At 40.3% G+C, this 18666-nt stretch overlaps 1 protein-coding gene across 4 annotated transcripts in view; it reads right to left on the bottom strand.

The window, feature by feature from the left end:
- Positions 1–14752, bottom strand: part of TUT4 (terminal uridylyl transferase 4) — a 54387-nt gene extending 39635 nt beyond the window's left edge. For 2 of the 4 annotated variants that reach the window (XM_084852520.1, XM_084852523.1), the window contains exons 1-5: positions 14632–14752; positions 4570–5240; positions 3146–3309; positions 1529–1645; positions 372–549 (exon numbers count right to left, since the gene is read on the bottom strand). In XM_084852520.1, coding sequence (XP_084708646.1) covers positions 372–549; positions 1529–1645; positions 3146–3309; positions 4570–5152 — 1042 coding nt within the window. In that variant the 5' untranslated portion in view covers positions 5153–5240; positions 14632–14752. Of the gene's footprint in view, positions 1–371; positions 550–1528; positions 1646–3145; positions 3310–4569; positions 5241–12608; positions 12632–14161; positions 14336–14631 lie in introns of those variants that run through there. The other 2 variants (XM_084852521.1, XM_084852522.1) reach the window with 2 other exon arrangements.
- Positions 14753–18666: the final 3914 nt, after the last annotated feature.

Here is an 18666-nt window from a genome sequence, read left to right as displayed (position 1 = left end):
ACACATTGGAGAAACTATGGAAAATCAAGTTCAGTTTCACCTTCCTGAAATGTTTATTGATAAACAAGGACTTCAAATACTTGACTCATCATCAATCATTTTAAATCTGCCACGAGAGTGCAAAATTTGATTTTCAGAGCGAATCACTTGGCAACAAAGATCAAGAATGCCAAAACCCACCATTATATCCAGTCCTGCAGCATTCCAAAACTGCATTTTTGTGCACAATCGGGGGTTGGACTCAATGGTCTTACTATTTTATGATTCTACATGCAAGTCAAACAAACTGAACTCCCAGACTGTATTGTTAAAAAAAAATCAATTTCCTAAAAGAAATAGTTGAAGAAAATGGATGAATCTACATCAGTCACCTGGTAAGTGCTGTTGAATTATCTTCTCCATATCACATATAATTTCTTGGCGGATTTTGAAATCATCATCTGATATGCCTTGTTCCTTTGCTGCCTCCATCAGCATAAAACTCAAGGCAGTTACTTGTGCAGGGGAAGGGGGAGGGAGAGCACGGAGTTCATTTTCTTCTTGCTTTTCCTGAAGAATATTAAGAGCAATAAATATTACTCTTAATGTTGAACATGAAAATCCTTCAAATTTCATTTTCATTTGCTTCTTTAAATCCTGCTAATTTCCTTTAAAACTGAATGTATTTTCAAGTTTATGAAAATGATATGATGTCAACAGGTCCCCTCATGATGGGAATTATAGATTTCTGAAGAACCCCTACACAGCTACAGAGATCCCATGCATTTTGGTTGTGCAATACGTGATGGCAATGTTGCACAGCTTTTGCTTCACCCCACATGAAGTACCTCACAGGGATTCTGCAAAGTTTAATCTGGTCACCCATATTATTAATATTTTTATGATATCAATACTCTGATGACACTCAGCTCTGATTTTTATTTTCCGCCAATTCAGGAGCAGCAACAATGCACTGAAGCATTTAACCCTTTGGCTAGTTTGGCACTCAGAGAGGAACTTTCCAGATGAACCCATTTCCTTGCTCACTGAGAATATTCAGTGAGGACTTGCTGCATGTGCCTCCTTAGTCAGAGGTTAGGCTGATAAACGTATGAGACATAGTCTCCTTAGTCATGGGGCTCCAACTTAGTACCTCACGTTTTTGCAAGACAGTAAGAATATTCCTGTTTAGCCAAACACTTGGGCAGAAGTGAATGGTTTACTGCTGATCCTACTACTATTGCTTTAGGAACAAGGTTAATGATTGTTTTATCAAGTGTTTTATTAATCTGACTGTAATTATAAATGTTTAAAAGTCTGTATTTGTTTGGTAAAGTATCCTGGGTACTTTACCCATAAATGAGTGAGGGAAGGAGAGAAAGAATGATGTCAACAACAGTAGATCAGCTTTTTTCCCCCAACACCAACAATATTGCCTTATAGTCTTGTAACTGTTTACCTTGGTTTCAGTGAGACAATTTTTTAGAAGTTGCTTAAAATGAAGTGTATATTTCTGATCAGAAACCCTAAGCCTTGTTCTAACACTTACCATGATATTCTTTTTGTGGCGTTTTTCTTTAATGTGTTTGTGAGCTCCCTGGATATTTTCAATGTGAACTGAGCAGAGCTTGCATAGGTACTGACAATTAGAGTACTCTGGAGAGCGCTGTGGAAAAACCACACATTTAAGATTCAGCAGCCACTTAATTATGTCTGTTTTCTTTTCCATTATATCAATAATAAAATGCTACTAAGCACACGTACCAGAGAACAGCATAACAGATGGGGATCGTCCCTCTGGATATACTGATACATGAAGGGTTTATTCACATATTACATCTTTAAATAGTTTAGACCCACATTTTTCATCTTTATTGAAAGCCACTAATATGGCTCTGGTTGGCGAATATGGAGAAATTATAAAATACTAGATTTACCACGATCCTACCACAAGAATCACTACAACGTCACATGAGCAGACATCTGTTCATGTAATGGGACTTTCTCCTCCTCCTCTTCTCCCTTCAGCCCCCCCCCATTACTTCCAGAGGGTCCCCCAACTCTCTGAGGGTGCACAGGGGACTGTGGGGGAAGAAGGAATGCTGGTTCCACTGATAGCAGCAGTTCTGTCAGTGGAAATATTTCATTGGATTCCACCAGAACCTGCATTCAAACCCAGACATAGATACCTATTTTGCTCAATTTAGTTTGAAAAAAAATATTATTATTGGAAAAATTTGAAAAGGTAACAAAAGGAAAATATACTATCCGTTGCACTGACGGTCCAGAGATGTGAATAAAGAGATATGCATAAAGAATTGGGATCATGAAAAATTGGACAGAACAGTAGCCCCAACATTCTACAATAATAAAGAAGGAAAATTGTCTGCACAGCCCGAGCCACAACCAACTCAGGTTGGTTCTGCTATTCTTTTTCTAAGGCCAGGCAAAAGTAAATAATAAAAAAGAAGCTGAAGTATATGGGCCCAGAGAAGCAAAGAGGCCATGAAAAATAGATGTTTTCCTGGCCCTCAGCATGGTCAAACAGGGCTTATTCAGTTGTTCACCGGGCATGACAGCCATGGAAAACACACTGGAATAGCTTGTGCATGTTGATTTCCAGCGTGTATCAAATTTGTCATGCGTGTTGGCTACCATGCACAAGATTCAACTTTTTTCACGTATCACCCCAAATGTTCAAAAACAGAGACTTCCTGACAGGTGCCAAAGCCAAATGCTTCACATGGAGGCAGCTGTACAAATGCTGTCTTGTCATGGACTAATAAACAATATGAACAGGCTTTTCCAGTGCTTACCATACACCCAGAATATCATCTGAATAGCCCCCTAATTAAACTGAAAGATGTATTTTATTTATATGGATGGATATATATATATATATATATATCTCCACTGATTACAAAAATATGTTATGTAAATTAGCAATATGCCACCTGCCACATACACAAAAAATTCAGAACACAGTTGGGAAGGAGTTCTTGTTTTCTCCAGGGAGAACCATCTCACACCCCAAAACTTTATTAAAGACAAAGTCCAATAGCCAATTAATTTTTTGTTTTGAACTAGCTATACAATGAGGAGCCATGTACATAAGTGGGAAAATAGTCTAAAGATGAAAAGAATACAAACTGAAATATCTACTTACTTTTTCCAAGCGGATAATATAATCTCTTTCTAGTCGTTCTTCAGCTTGTTTCAAGCCTAGCTGCTGTTCTACCATCAAAGTCGATTCATCAATTACAGCAACATTTTCAAAATAATCAGCCTCTGAATTAGTTTCTTTAGCAGAATCAGAATGCTTTATTTTACCTGGTGGGAGGATGAGGGCAGGTGATGAATAATTCATTTTTCCTAGGCTACCTTAAATGTAAACTGAGGGGTAATTATATAAAAAGGACATTGCATAGTGTGGATATGGTCTTTCCTTGACAATTAATGTAAAGCTAAGCATAGAAATCCTTGGAAATAAAATTTTAAAATAGGAATCAAAGTTTCAGTTGAATGCTTCCCAGTGTCATTAATGAGATTCAAATGTGGGCCAGTTGAAAGAATTACTGGGATCTGTCTATGAATTCTGATTCTGATTGCATCAGAAAAAGCAGTATATGAAATTATTACTACCATAATTATATATGCAATGCTTTATTGACTTCATTTGCATATCTGATAGTGAGTAAAGTGCAAGCTTAACCATGCTCACAACAAATTCATGAAATATCTTACTATTATTTCCATTTTACAGATAAAGAATTTAGGCTGAGAGACTTGTCCCATGCCACTCAATGAATGTTTATTTGGGTAGATTATCTTCATATCTTCAGTGCAGGTCTCTGATTTTTAAATTCAGAAATTCACCCACCAAGCTCAGCAATACTTTAGTGCACAGGGACAGTGGTGGTGACATCATCACTATTAACGTGATTCATGCTGGATCTATACTTGACAGAATGGGGTGAGAGAATGGACGGTTCTACTTCAGAATGCATTGGGGGGGATACCACATTTGAAAAATACTACAATTTTAAAACTCCCTTCAAATAGAAAACTGGCACTTCAAGGAGGAAAAGTTTGCATGGAGTTTTTAATAAAAGAAAGTATCCAAAAGTGTGATCCCACGCCTGCACCTGACATGATACAGTCCATTCTATTACCTCATTCTGCAATATGTCTAGATCAGGTCCCACACACTGAAATAATCTGAGAAATTCTGAACTAAATGGGTTAACTGGTAAAGGAGAAAAAAAAAAGCCTATTCTGACAGCTTAAGCCGAAAACTATTCAAAATTGAAGGGTTATAAGTAGCTGCTTAAGTTGAGAAATTATCAAAGTATGTTCTGAGAATGGTAACTAATACAAATGCAAGATAATATTTTCTTCCAGGACTATGATTATTTCTGCACTAGTACACAGAAAAAGTGTATTTTTAGAAGTTGCCCAGTTAGCTTACATTAAAAAATACATTTTCCTTGCTTGATAATGCACATGTAAGTAACATACACAAAGTAAACTGTTCAAAACACATTTCAGACTGGATTTTTTTCTTTTATAAAAACTGAATGCAGCACTCACAGGTGTCTTCAGATGTCTGTTCCACTGGTTTCAGATCCAAGCCACTTTTGACTGAGTCACTAGGCCGATTAATATTAATTTTGGATGTATTCTGTCCTGGTGGATTTTCTAATGCACAACTCCCTCTTTGGGCAGTTGGTAAGGTTTCTGTGCTGGCACCATTCTCTGAAATATGGCAGCTTGGGGGGTTTTCATCCACGTGCTGAACTGTTAACTGTTTCAGATGTTCTATTTCTTCTGGTACATTTGGTAATCTTTTTGCTTTGCTATGACTTTGATCCTGAAGACTTGACCCCATGTCTTTACATCCAGGAATACAACTACTTGTCTTACATGATTTATTTTCTCCTGACTTTTCAGGACAAACATCATTTTGCTTGTTCTTTTTAAAAATGCTCCCACCTGAAGAACTTTTCCCAGCTTCCTTTATAGATTTGTCATTTTTGTTAGTTTTATAATTTTGATTTGTTGCAACTCTGACTGCTTTACTTTCTTCACAGACAATACCGACAGATTTTCTTGTGTCATGATTTCCACTTTTTGAGCTCTTGCCCACTTCCATTATTGAGAAGACCTGCTTCATCTATCACTTGAGACTACTTGAAATGTAATTTTGCAACTATCTGAGTGGAGCAGAATCCTCTGTTCAAGAAAGGTATCTGGCTGATTGTCTGCAGGGAAAAATTTAACAAACAAATTAAAATGTTACTGAAAAACACTAAGTTGTCAATACATTGTTGATCCTTGAGAAACCCAATGCAATAAAACAATACTTTCAGGACCTGCCATACCTTTAGGCAGAGCAAAGTGGCTGCCTCAGGCAGCAGAGTTTGGGTGTCATGAAAGGGCAGCAAACAGTTATTAAATTTGTTAGTATTGTACTTTTAATGCCAGAGATGGGAAGAGGTGCTTCTGGGATTTTCTGCCTCATGTGCCAAAATAACCTGGCTGTTATTGAATAGAACACACTTTGACTTGGGTGGGTGGGGCAACATTTGCTGTTCCATCTCAGGCAGCAAAATGTCTTGGATCACCCCCAAATACTTTACCAAGAAATTCTTACGTTGTTAAACATACTCCTAAAGAAATTACAAAAATATTTTGTATCATTTTTTCTACTAAAAGTTAAAGTGTGTGTTCAGAGAGAATAATGTGCACAAAGAATAATCACACTTTATGATCAGACGGTCTCTTTTAGCTTAATAAATTGATGTATGTTTCAAATTGTTCTTTACCCTTGGTAGGGGCAACAAGAGTAGTAAAGCGGGGGGGGGGGGGAGAAATGAAATATACCCTTCAACACATTCTCCCATTCATGCTTTTCCTTGAGATTTGCCAGCCACACTACAGACTGCTACCAATGCTGGCCATGGTAATGCTGAAAATTCTTAATGTTGTTTTGTAGAAAGACTGCAAATCTGTAACATTTTGACAAGCATTAAGGTTTCACAACATTCATACACAGCTATATGTTTTCATACCTCTACAGCTGCCAAAATAAGTTCGCTATCACCAATTTAAATACAGAAAAGAAGAGCCACTGAGATGTTGTCCAGGGAAATTGTTATAACAGAAGAGCCTTCCACAGCCTGGTACCCTCGAGATAATGTAAATCCCAGCATTCCTGACCACTGGCCATGTTCACTGGGAACAATGGGAGTTGCAGTTAATACAACTGGAGGGCACCAGGTTGAGGAACGGTGCAACAGAATATGTCTTGTAAATATGGCACACCCCTATCCTATTTTAGCTGGCTCAGAGCAAATGCTTAGTATATAAGCATTTGGGAAAATGTTAATTTTGGTGCTATCCTTGGCTGTTGATAGTTGATATGCCGCAATAGCAACAGCAAAGATAAATAACTTCAACAGATACACACAGAAGTAATGGGATTTATTTACCATGCTTAAAAACAAAAATACAAAACCAAACTATTTAAAACGTTAGACAGACAGAAAGATACCAGCCACCTGTAGTTTATACCTGAAACCTTAGATTTTTTTTTCTATTAATAAGGTAATTATTTGGCTCAGACAACTGAAAAACCAGACAAAGTTTCACTTTCGTTTCCTGTTCATTTTTAGGTTTTGTAATTCAGTTATCTTCTACCGACATTATTAACTGCATGTAATGTCAGGATGTGAAGTATTGCAACAACAACAAAACACAACCCCACAGAAATACAAATAAAACAAAAAGCTTAACAAACTCTTAATACAAAAGAACATACTTTATTGAGCTGTAAACTCTTTGAAGAAGATTAGTTCATTAAGCAGATCATAAATCTATTAATAAATTAAATTTAAATAAGTTTGCTTATTATCCAAACCTAATTTAGGTGCCTTTTTGAGATACTGGATGAAATGTTAGAATTAAAATTTGCAGTTTAATCCTATACATACTTGCTCAGAAATACATCCCACTAATTCAATGAAACTTATGCCCATGTAAGTGTGCACAGAATTGCAGCCTTAACAAACCAACCAAAATAATTCACTGTTAGCAGTGTAAATATTTCCCTTTTTTATTCTCTTGTATATTAATGAAAGGATCAGAATACTCTCAAAAAAGAAACTAGGTCTTCTCAATCCTACCAACTAAAATTTGCCCTTGCTAATCAAAACTGCCCCATACCAATTAATTTACTCAAGCATTAGTTAACTAATTTATCTATTCAACTGATTCAAGCTAGTCCTTGCAGAAAAACATCAATGGGTAAAAATGACCCCATGCTTCCCCCCAATCCCCAAACTGGTAGAGCTGAGGGTTGTCCAGTAATGCTGCCAGAAACTAGCCCCCAGCAGCCTGGGACTGGGAAAAGGATCCTTTGACAGCACGAAGAACTCTGTTCACTTCTCAAAAAGCCGGGGGCAGGGGGGAGAAAGAAAAGAGGAAGGAAAATTTTGCTTAGAGGACATGCTTCATCTGAGTCACACTCCCCAACTCTGTGCCCCACTGAGTTATGACAGGCCCTGTGCTCCCATGAATTTTTCACAAGTATTCTATTTGCAGCAAACAAATAATAACACCTTTAATTTGCATTTTACAGCCAGACATATGCCAGTATGCTCTCCTTAAGTGTTTGTGTCTGCTGGCGCAGTTATGGACTATAGCTAAAAAGATTGTAAAATATAAGATGATGTGTTCTTATCTTACATTTTGTATTCTGTATAACTTCTTGCCTTGCTAGGCACTTAAGTAATAATTGCATGCTGTTAGACAAATATAGAACATAAGATAAGAGCACAACATCTTATATCTTTGCAGTCACTACTGTTTGAAGAGGGGGAGGGAGTGTAGTCTGAGAGACAGAGTTATACATTCCCCCTGCTGTGGGGCAATCCACAGGGGACTGGAGTGGACAGACCCCTTCCTCAAGGATCTATAGGGTTGATGATGGCCATGCCTAGGGATGCCAGCGGCCATGGCTTCACTCAGATGGGGTGGGCACAATGTGTCCAACTCTGACAGCTGTGTAAGTTTGCTTGAAGACTCTGCTGTATGAAACTAAGAGCTATTTCAACCTATGCAAAACCAGGTACGTTTGCTAGTATCTAAACAGTAGTAAACAGTTCTATCTAAATAGAAGTAAACAGTTCAATTGGAGCAAGGTGCCTCTGCCTGATATTTGGCATTCCCCCCCCCCCCCGAAGCACCCTACCCCGCTTCCAACACTGTTCAGAGGGCCCCCAATGCTTTGGACAGGCTGCTGGGTGGGGAGTATGAGGCTGCAAAGGGGAAGATCCACTATGCAAGTAGCTTTCTGCTCAGGCAACTTTGGATCCAACCCAATGTTTATTTTAGTCAATGAAAAAGAAACCTTTGAATTCAATGTTTTCCTAAACTTTTGATACCTAAATCACAGTTGTTTTCTGGATTAAAATTAGAGGCGCATCACTCTTACGCTCGCTCAGAAGAACAAAATCCTAGATAAACTGTCAAAACAATGGGCAGTCATCCTCCTTGCAACTGCAAGATAACCTAGTTCCTGCTGGCTCCCAATGTCCTGCATTCCCCTTTGCCCAGTCAGCCAAGTCTTCTCAGAGATGGACCTGTGTTTTCTGAGAAATGGCAATGCTTCTGACATTCCCCCAAGCCCGTTAGATGTAGCACAGGTTACATCAGAGAACCTGCTGCATCCATACACACTAGCTCAAGAATATGCCTGACCATATGTTAAAAGAGAACAGATCAATGTGGGGAGAGATGGATGCATCCAGAGATCCACATTTCAACTCCCCACCCTTTCTATGGAAAGTGAGGAGGGTGATTAAAGGAGCCCATGTCTTTTTTTCCCGAGTTTGTAACTGGAGAGGGGTTTGGGATCATCCTCATAGTTGTGCTGAGCTTTGGAAGGCTCAGCTCAACAATGGGGAAGGCCCCTACATCCATCTCCAGCTGCAAGTTAGAAAGGAAGGCAAGGAGCTCGCTATTTTGACAGTGAGTGGCTCAGAGCATCTTGGCCAGGCAGCCAAGCTCCTGCTCCCTTCTCCAAGCTCCAAACATTTTGAGCTGGAGAGAGGAGCATAGGGTTGTCTCTGGCCTCCCAGAGGTCCAGTGTGACGTCAGGGACTAAGGCTGCAATCCTATGCACACTTATCTGGGAGTAAGCCCCACTGAATACAATGGGATTTTCTTCCAAGCAGACAAGCGTAAGATTCCGCTGAAAGGGAGGGGCAGAGTCCTGGCTATCACAAATTTTGACTTGACTACCAAGGCCTGCCAAAAGTTGTGAACCCCAGATGTATCCAACATCATGGCTTAGGTTTTCAATGCACATTGTGTGCTTATCACAGCACACAGTTTAGGAATACCTGTTTCAATTCAACCTTGCTTCAGTCTGATTATACTTTATGTCAACAATTAGTAGCTTTCACTCTAATAGCAATAGGTTTCCGATTGTCAATGTTAGATCGGAAAAAGATCTGGTTCTTATTAGATGTATAATTTCAAACACGGGAAGAGATCCCTTGGGTGCTGAAAGGGACTCTGATGTTGGATGGAACATTTTCTGCAGAAAAGTTTCCACTACTATATTTTTCCATGGCAGATTGCTCACTTTTAGAAATGTACTATTTCTTCAAATTAATTAGTAACATTAATGAACACAGTACAAATGAAATTGGATTTGATACTAGCCAAATCTAAAATCAAAGGATTCAGTATTATTCTTTTATTTATTTAAATTTTTCTTGGCCACCTTTCAGGACAGAAGCCCTCCCAAGGCGGCTCACAGCAATAAAATACATAAAAAGAGTTAAAATATTAAAAGCGATAAAAACATACACACAATACAAAAGCAATAAAAGCAACAATAAAAGCCGACAATAAAACCAACAACCACAGCAACACTAGTGAAATCTAAAATCATGGATTCAATACCAATGAAACCTAAAATCAAAGCAGTAATTCAGTTTTTTTAGGACACTATCCCTAAGAAACACACATTTATGCACAGAATTCTACAGTCACATTAAAATGTATGCTGTTGTCATAATGTCTTAAAATATTTAAAGTATTCCAATAAAAATAATTTCCTGGTAAAGCTTTGAATTTGTTTTAATGTTTAAAAACATACTAAGTGCACTTTATTAACTTTCCCCCCATATCATATATTTTACTCCAACTGCTTTGGTATTGAAAATGTTTTCAGATATTTATATAGTGTACAAAATTACACGATATACTTTTTAAAGTTTTGTTTATTAAATGTATGTCAGACAAACAGAAGAGTGCCTGAAGAAATGGCCTGCAGCAGGGAGGTAAGATGTGGATGAGGGTGGGTTATGAGCTTCTCCCTTACATGCCGTTTTCCTTTTAAAATCAGATCTCACCTCCTTTTCTATATGGTTCAGATAGTTCCATGGTTAAACACACAGATCTGACACAACACATCTAGCTTTTGAAACTTTAGAAAAAGCTTTCCATACATCTTAGGGTGCAATCTTATCCATGTTTAGACAGAAAAAAGTGCTACAACTCCAAGCATGCGCCAGGTAGCCATGCTGGCTGGGGGATGCTGGGAGTTTGTCTAAACATGCATAGGATTGTACCTGGAGGGAGCAATCCTATGCCCCTTAGACAGCATCTGGGGAACATAGGATTTTTCAGTTTCCTGGCTCCGAGTTCATAGACAGGGCTCGGAGTCAGGAAACCGTGTTCCCTGCCCCCACCCCCTCGTAGCTGGCGTGGAGAGACCTGCACTGGCTGCTTCTCCAAGCTCATAAGACGGAGCACAGTGACAGGGAGAAGGGGGCGTTTCCAGGGGATGGAACCAGGCTGGCATTCATACAGTCTTTCCTATGGCTGCCCCGCCTCCTTCCCTTCCCCATCCCCGAAGCCTCCGCTAGGCAGGCAAAATTGCCCGTCTAGCTAAAATGCAGAGAGGCAGGTGTGAGGCACTCCCCTGCATAGGATATTCATAAGCCTCCAAGTTCAGAGGCTTGAATACCCAGGGTGCAACCCACAGGATTGAGTCCTTAATGTTTTTACTTACAAGGCCAAAGAATTAGGCTGCTGTCATACATGTCATGAACAGAAGCTCACAGCCATGCAGATTTTATTTATTTATTTACAGTATTTATATCCTGCCTACTAATGGAAAAAATAGATCTTCCCAGTTAGTATCAACCTGACCGTTAATTTACTGATTCATGTCTTTGTTTTATACTGATTCCCAGTCTTTCAGTAAACTGGGAAAAGTATATGAAACTGCCAAAACACGTACACTAGCACTCATTCACACACCAAAAGGCTGCACTGGCATACGAGACGCTCTCATTCTTTTTATCTATTAACACAAATATGTTTCACAAAATAAAACTAGATTTTCATGTGCTGCCTTCATTTCAGAATGTATTGCTTTTTATATTTCTGGAACTCAACAAGCACGATAGTATTCCAACCATTATGCATAACAGCATATTTTTTTAAAAATCACATATTGCTTTCTTTTGCCAGGTTTTAAACTGGAACGGCGGGAAAATGATATGCTTAAGTAAGCCCAAGATATAGCATAAAAAAGCAAGTGAAGTATTCCTTTAGGATCTTTGATATCTTTTAGCACAGATGTATTCACACACATATAGCCAGCCTTTCATGCAGAATCTCCACATTCCTTTGTTTCTGCAGGGGTAGGCAACTTTTGGCCCTCCAGATGTTTTGGCCAACAACCTCCAGAATCTGTTACCGCTGGCTAGGGCTGACAGGAGTTGTAAACCAAAAATCTGTGGTAGGCCACAAGTTGCCCACCCCGATTTTAAAGTAAATGTATAGCATTCATGGTTGCATAACAAATTTGAAATTTTAAAAAGTAACAAAACTGTGCCTAAAGGCTTAAAAAAATAAGTACAGATTTCTTATTGATCCCACTGTTGCCTTTCCTCCCCACCTTCACCCTCCCCTTCTCTTCTTATTCTTCTCTTGCTTTCCATTTCTACTTCCTTTATTTTTTTCCTTTTTAAAAAAGAAAAACTGCCTGGACTGGTAGCATTTTATTATTGTTGTTGTTATTCTGTTTGGAGGGGGAGAGGGCTGTAAGGACTTTTGTTGTGGTTTTTGTTTTATTGCAGGTCCCACTTGTGATTTCTAAACCTCTTTCCAAAGACATTTATTTTTTAATTTTGAATGTTAGGGAACATACTCTTCATAACCCTAGTTGGCTGGAAAACATAGCTAACAAGAGAAGTCCTGTCACATTTCTTGATGTGGCAGGTGATTACTTCCTCAAAATGAAACACAGACAGGGTACAGCACTTACATAAACATAATGTGCTTTGGCCCCAGAGCAGCCCCACACAAGGAAATCTGGGACTGATGGCATGGCATATATATTCACTAAAAATACAGTACAGTGATAAAATGTTCTTCAGATTTTTTTTTCCTTTGGGCCCAGTTTGGAGAAACAACAAGGGGAATTTGATTATTCTAGAAGTCAGGCAACTCTAACTTGCCATGACAGATCTTATTTCCTCACGCACCTTGCTGTAGGTTGCTAAATGCCTATTATTTGTGACATTAACAACTGTTGCCTTTCTTACCTGATTTTGTTTGTTGAATTCTTTCAGTCTTTGGAAAAAATAAAATACATTAACTTCCTGCAACATGAATTTCAACTTCCAAGCAAACAGGGTCTTGTTCAGGGTTCACTGTCAGTGTTCAAGGATCTTGATATAACATATTCACGAGGTAGTTCACACCATAAATTGCCCAAATAGTATCACAGAATGAGTGCAATCTATAAATCAGTTATACTGATGTTCATCCTGTTTACATTAATGTTAGGCTAAATGTGTAGAAATAAAACACTCACATTTGTTGCAAGATGACAAATCACATGCTGTATCAAAAAGACAGTTATTTTTTCTAACAGATCATTTTCACCACTACCCTAATTTTAAGGGATCACTGGTTCCTGAATGACTGACTGGCATGCTTCTTGCACTCTTTAGCACTGGAGTAATCATCCACACTCCTATACAAATTGTACATGAGGACACCATCAAAATACTCTCAGGTGTCTTTTTACCCAAGGGGGGCAAAATATTTTTTGTTTCATGTTGGGCTGGCACCTAAGAAAAAATATGCTAGTTCATGATGCTGACTCCTGCAATTTGAAAACTTTTAACCATGTGGCTAAACCTAATATTCAAAAGATTATTACAATGTCATAATACAGAACATGAGTATAAAGAAAAGCAGTGTGGCCATATTACAAGAACTCAAGAATAAGCAATGCTTTTGTTCTATTTTAGCTTAACTATGAAATTGGCCAGGGCCATTTCACATGTTGCAGTGGAATCAAATGTATGCACAAACTGTAGTGTATACTTTCACAGCTCCTTATAGAGTGTTTCCTGGTGTAGAAAGCAGACACAGGGTCATTTTTAACAGTTGGTTGCTTCAACTGCTAAACTTAGGATGAACCCTTGCCTTTCCCCATTTGCTAAATGGAGATAGCCCTTTAATCAGTTGAAGATGACTGGAAAACATTTTATAGTAAGCATGCCGAAAGGGAAAGTGGTTCAGTGCTATAGCAGAAAGACAGAAGCGTTAATCATCCCCACCTTGAGGATAATGCAAGATTGTCCCCTATATTTTATTAAACTCTTTAAAGCTTCATGGACACTTGTTCCCAGAGGGGTAGCCATATTAGTCTATTGCAGCAAAAATAACAAAGAGTCTCGTGGCACTTTAAAGACTAATGAATTGATTTTGGCATAAGCTTTTGCGATGCATCTGATGGACAGCGTCCACAAAAGCTTATGCCAAAATTAGTCTTTAAGGTACCACAAAACTTTGTTGTTTATTTACACTTATGGCACTTTATAAATAATGACAACAATGATGACCTCCCACAGACCCCACTATTCTCCCACCAGAGATCAAAAATACTAAAATCAGCACATCAGAGCCCAAAATTAAAACCAAACCAAACCGTGGATATGCACCAAGAGCTCCTCTCCCAGCTACTCCCTTAAGTATTTTTTTCAGCTTAGTCTTCTGTCAAAACATCCCGAGTCTTCATAGCATACCATGTTAGCGGCAACCCGCCCACATTTTTAGGGAGAGCCCCCACGGAAGAAACAATCACCTTCTCTAGCCCCCTTAGTAAGCGTGCAGGGCGACTTTTTAATATATATATTTTAATCGTCGAATTAAGCAAGTCTTAAACCCTCCAAAACTTCCTTCTATGGAGGGAAAGACAACTTCGCTCAGGGCATAGTCCTCAAAGGGCCTTTTATCTTAAAGTTTCGTTTCTCCTCTCACAAAAACAAAAGCAGAGAATGAAAAGTGAGGATCTCAAGACCCTAGCGCGGAGGACTCCTCAGGGAACAGAGGACCCAAGAGCAGATCCCACCACGGAAAAGGAGGCGCTCCGAGAAGACTTTAAATGGGGGGAGGATGAAAGAGGCCAGCGAAGGCCCGTGGCGTAGGGAAGCCCCCCTTCCTCCTCCAAATACTTCAAGCCCAAGGAGCCAGAAGCAGAGGCATGACGGGGGCAGGCAAAAGAAGGAGGCGGCGAATGTCCCCGGCCCCTTCTTTCCTCGTAGACGCAAGTACCTGGCTGTCACCCCAGGGATGTTCCGGCCGCGTCCCCCTCCATGTCCTGCTCCGGCAGTTGGAGGCCCCGATGCGAGCGCCTCAATCTGGGCCGGCCGCCATGTCAGCCGCGGCGCGCACTGCATTGTGGGGGAGGGGGAACGGGGGAGGGGGAACCGGACGGAGTGGCACCGGCCGCCCCTTCTATCAGTTTCCCTCAGAACCGAAGGAGTTGAGGGTGCTCCTTCAACTCGAAAACAGAGACCATCAAGCACCCTCTTTCGCGTCCGTCCCGGCCGAAATCCCTTCTCGCTTGATACGGGAGGCCTCAAAACAAGGAGGGCGCCCTCATTCTAGCAACCGAAACTCTTGTCAGGCCAACGAGTAGTGCCCCCGCCGCCCCCGACACTGCGCGCGGCCTCAGGGCAGTAGTAAAAGCCCCCTTGTCAGGCAAGGCTTAATTTGTGCCGAGGGCGGAGCTCAGTCCCTGAATCCATCTTCTGTGTCAGGGCTGAACCCACCGAACCTGTGAAGTAACAGGTATAATAAAGTATAATAAAGTCTGGGTTAAAGTCGATGTCATGCAGTTCCTTACGTTTTGAGAAGGGTCAGCCACACAGTTTCCTCATCTGAATATGTCTTGCACGAGCCTACTCCTCCCCTTCCACACACATCGTGGGCCCAGAAACGTAGCTCTGGAACACAGGTCCTCATGATTATTCTTGCAAACAGATCCCCCAAAAGGATTAAGTGCAGCCCACCAATAATGTTCAGAGGGGTAGCTGTATTAGTCCGTTGGAGCAAAAAAGAAAAGTGCAATACCTTTAAAATGCCATAAGACTATGGCATTTTAAAGGTACTGCACTTTTCTTTTTTGCTCCAACAGACTAATACAGCTACCCTTCTGAAAATGATTGTTTTTTGTAAAGCAAATTTAGGCAGATGTGAAATGTAACGTAGATTTGTGAAGACTTCATGTAAAAGTAATTAAGGTCAGTGCACTGGAAACGGGGAGGAAGAGTGGACCCATTAGAATACCAGGCAGGCAGGGTCTGTGATGTTTATGATGCTGCCAGAAAGGTTGACAAATGTTATCCCCACACACATTTCATTAATCACATTTGTATTTTTGCCCTTCCTCTACAAAGATTGGCTCAATACAGGGAGTCACTGTCCATCCAGTGGTCTAGTGAGACAGATTAAGCTGAGAAAGATGACTTGTCCGTGGCCACCTAGTGAATTTCATGGCCAAGTAACCGTAGAGTGTTGAACTCAGGCTAGAAACAGCTAATATTTCTTTGTGTCGTTTGGACCAGGGAAACAATGCCGCAAGCATCATAGTCTAGTTTTCATATTACACTCTTAGTCGCTATCTCATTATCACACTATTGTGCAGGTCTTGGATCAATATGCACATCCTCTATGTCAGTATCTTCCTATGTCTCTATTACTCAATCGCGAAATAGCACTAACACACATTTGTGCTATCGCACGATAGTGCATTTTCTGAAACAAGTCCCCTTGACCTCAACAGGAGTCAGCAGGCACCCCTGGATTAATGTGCTATCATGTGGTAGCGTAAATACATGTTAGTGCTATTTCGCAATTGAGTGATAGTGTCATAGCAACATACTGACGTGGAGGGTATGTGTATTGATGTGATAATGAGATAGCGACTTAGTGTGTGCCTGCTAATGCGGTAGCCTTAGGGGTGCCTCCTGATGCAGTAGCCTGCTATTTAGAGGGAAAGGGGAAAATGGGCGAAATTGGGCATACATCCGGGAAGTCTACTCAGAAGTAACTCCCGTTGTGGTCAATTCCCATTAAAGGGAGTAGAGCCTGGAGGGGGGAGCCTCTCTGATTGGTTCAGCAGCCCCTGCCAGTCTGATGACATTCACTTCCAATCCCTCCCCACCCGGAAGTGTGTTTCTGTCAGTGAAAGGGGCGAGGGAGGGGGGACTCAGCAAGAGGAGGAGGCAGGAACATGGATGAGATAATCAGACCCAACCCAGACTTCCACCCAGTGGAAACAACACAGAGCCCCAGGCTCCAGCGAAGATAAGCCAGGACTTTAATCACTGTGGAAACTGGAAGAGGAGCAGATGCAACTGAGGAAACATCGCAACAAAATTGCAAGCCAGGTGAAGCCGATAGCGTGGAAACACCCCACCAAATTCAGATCCTCACTGTGTGTTGGGGCTAATCACGCTCAGCTTCACCTACCTTGCAGTGTTTTTGTGAAGATAAAATTGGGGAGGGGACAACATGCATGCATAGTGATGTGACTTCCTTGGGTGAAATTGTCCTATATCCTCGCACAGTACTACTGCTCTTTAGGTATGTTGGTTGTGACCCAAGAATTTTTCTCTCTTTTCTTGTTTGTTTACTTTTTTTAACAGAACAAGAAAGAAGCAGAAAAACAGGGAAAGTATGCGGGAGAAAAACAGAGTGAAAAAGACATAATAAATAAAAAATAAAAGTGGATCCTATTTTGCAGGATGGGATTTAGCGTGGATGCTGGATCTTAAAAAGCTGAAGATTACTGCTTTACGTCACATTGTCTGCTGTATGCATTGACTCCACATATACTGAGGACTGCATTATTCCCTGGAACTTTTCTTTAGGGCTACTCTGATGGTACCATACTGGATTTGTTGTTGTTTTTTTAATGTAGTTGCCAGGGGAAGATGTGAAATGTATTTATAATGTGGATTTTGTTTAGTCTGCATTTTAGAATTATGAGGATCCATGCCTGGAAATTATTGAGGGGGTATGTGTGTACACCCATGCCACCGGAGTACCCAGTATACTGGGTTCCTGATTTTTATGATGCAATCAGAGGGACTAGATCAGATGTCTTAGGGAACTCCGTCATGCCCCCTCTTTAATGAGCTTCCGTCGTGCATTAAAAACGTTGTTGTTCAGGCAGGCATTTGGGGTGGGTTAGGGTATTTTAGAAAATGTTTTTATTGTAGAATTTTATTGTTTTAAACTGTTTTTATTGTATGTTGTACATCGCCCAGAGTGGCTGGGTGACCAGCCAGATGGGCGATTAATAAATTTAATAATAAATAAATAATAATAAATAAATGTAAGCTCTACTTAGCTAACTAGTTTTTAAAATCTGCATGTAACTATGAGGATCCATGAGGCTCTGAATCTTGACTTTAGAGGCACTGCAGTGTGTCTCAAGGCACTGGGTGTAATATATAGTTTTCATCAAATGGTCGAACAGCAGCATGCAAGATATGTTTAGAAAATGGTTTTGTATATGAGGCATTGTATTTACACTTATCAGGATAGAACAAGATGAATGTATTTACACACAGACACTTTGGGGTGAAATATTATAGAAGTGGCCTCTGGTTGTAGAATATGGCTCTCCAGCCCATTGGAGTTGGATACCCCTGGCTGTGTAAATGTCTGTCATTTAAAAGTTAGGTAGGTTCTAGGGAATTCCTGACATTAGGGAGGGATGAATTAATTTACCCTGAGCTATCATCCAATGATATGACTCACCATTGTTGGCCCAGAACTGATATTAGGCAATCTTAGAGCTTAAGCACTGCTATCTGAGCACAAATATCTGCATTCATCCTTTAATGTTGACTGATCTCACTGTATATAATGGCTTTGTGAATTTTACACTGCATTTGCATTAGTGCCTTGAAAACCTGCTGGTGATTTTCCAATACTTTTCATTGAAACACACATCAAGGAAAAACCAGGAGACATAAGAGATATAGAAATATGTAGATAAGAAATCTACACCAACAATGTACTTGTTGTTCAGTTGTTAAGTCGTGTCCGACTCTTTGTGACCCCATGGACCATAGCACACCAGGCCTTCCTGTCCTGCGCTCTCTCCCGGAGTGTGCTCAAGTCCATATTGATTGCATCGGTGATGCTATCTAGCCATCTCATCCTCTGCCGTCCCCTTCTCCTTTTGCCTTCAATCTTTCCCAGCATCAGGGTTTTTTCCAGGGAGTTTTCACATTAGGTGGCCATTTGAGCTTCAGCTTCAGTATCTGTCCTTCCAATGAGCAGTCAGGGTTG

Source organism: Heloderma suspectum, chromosome 4 (assembly GCF_057233095.1).
Source record: "Heloderma suspectum isolate Gila_16-S chromosome 4, 16-S_ref, whole genome shotgun sequence".
Taxonomy (NCBI): Eukaryota; Metazoa; Chordata; class Lepidosauria; order Squamata; family Helodermatidae; genus Heloderma; species Heloderma suspectum.
This window is presented reverse-complemented; position numbering and strand designations above follow the sequence as displayed.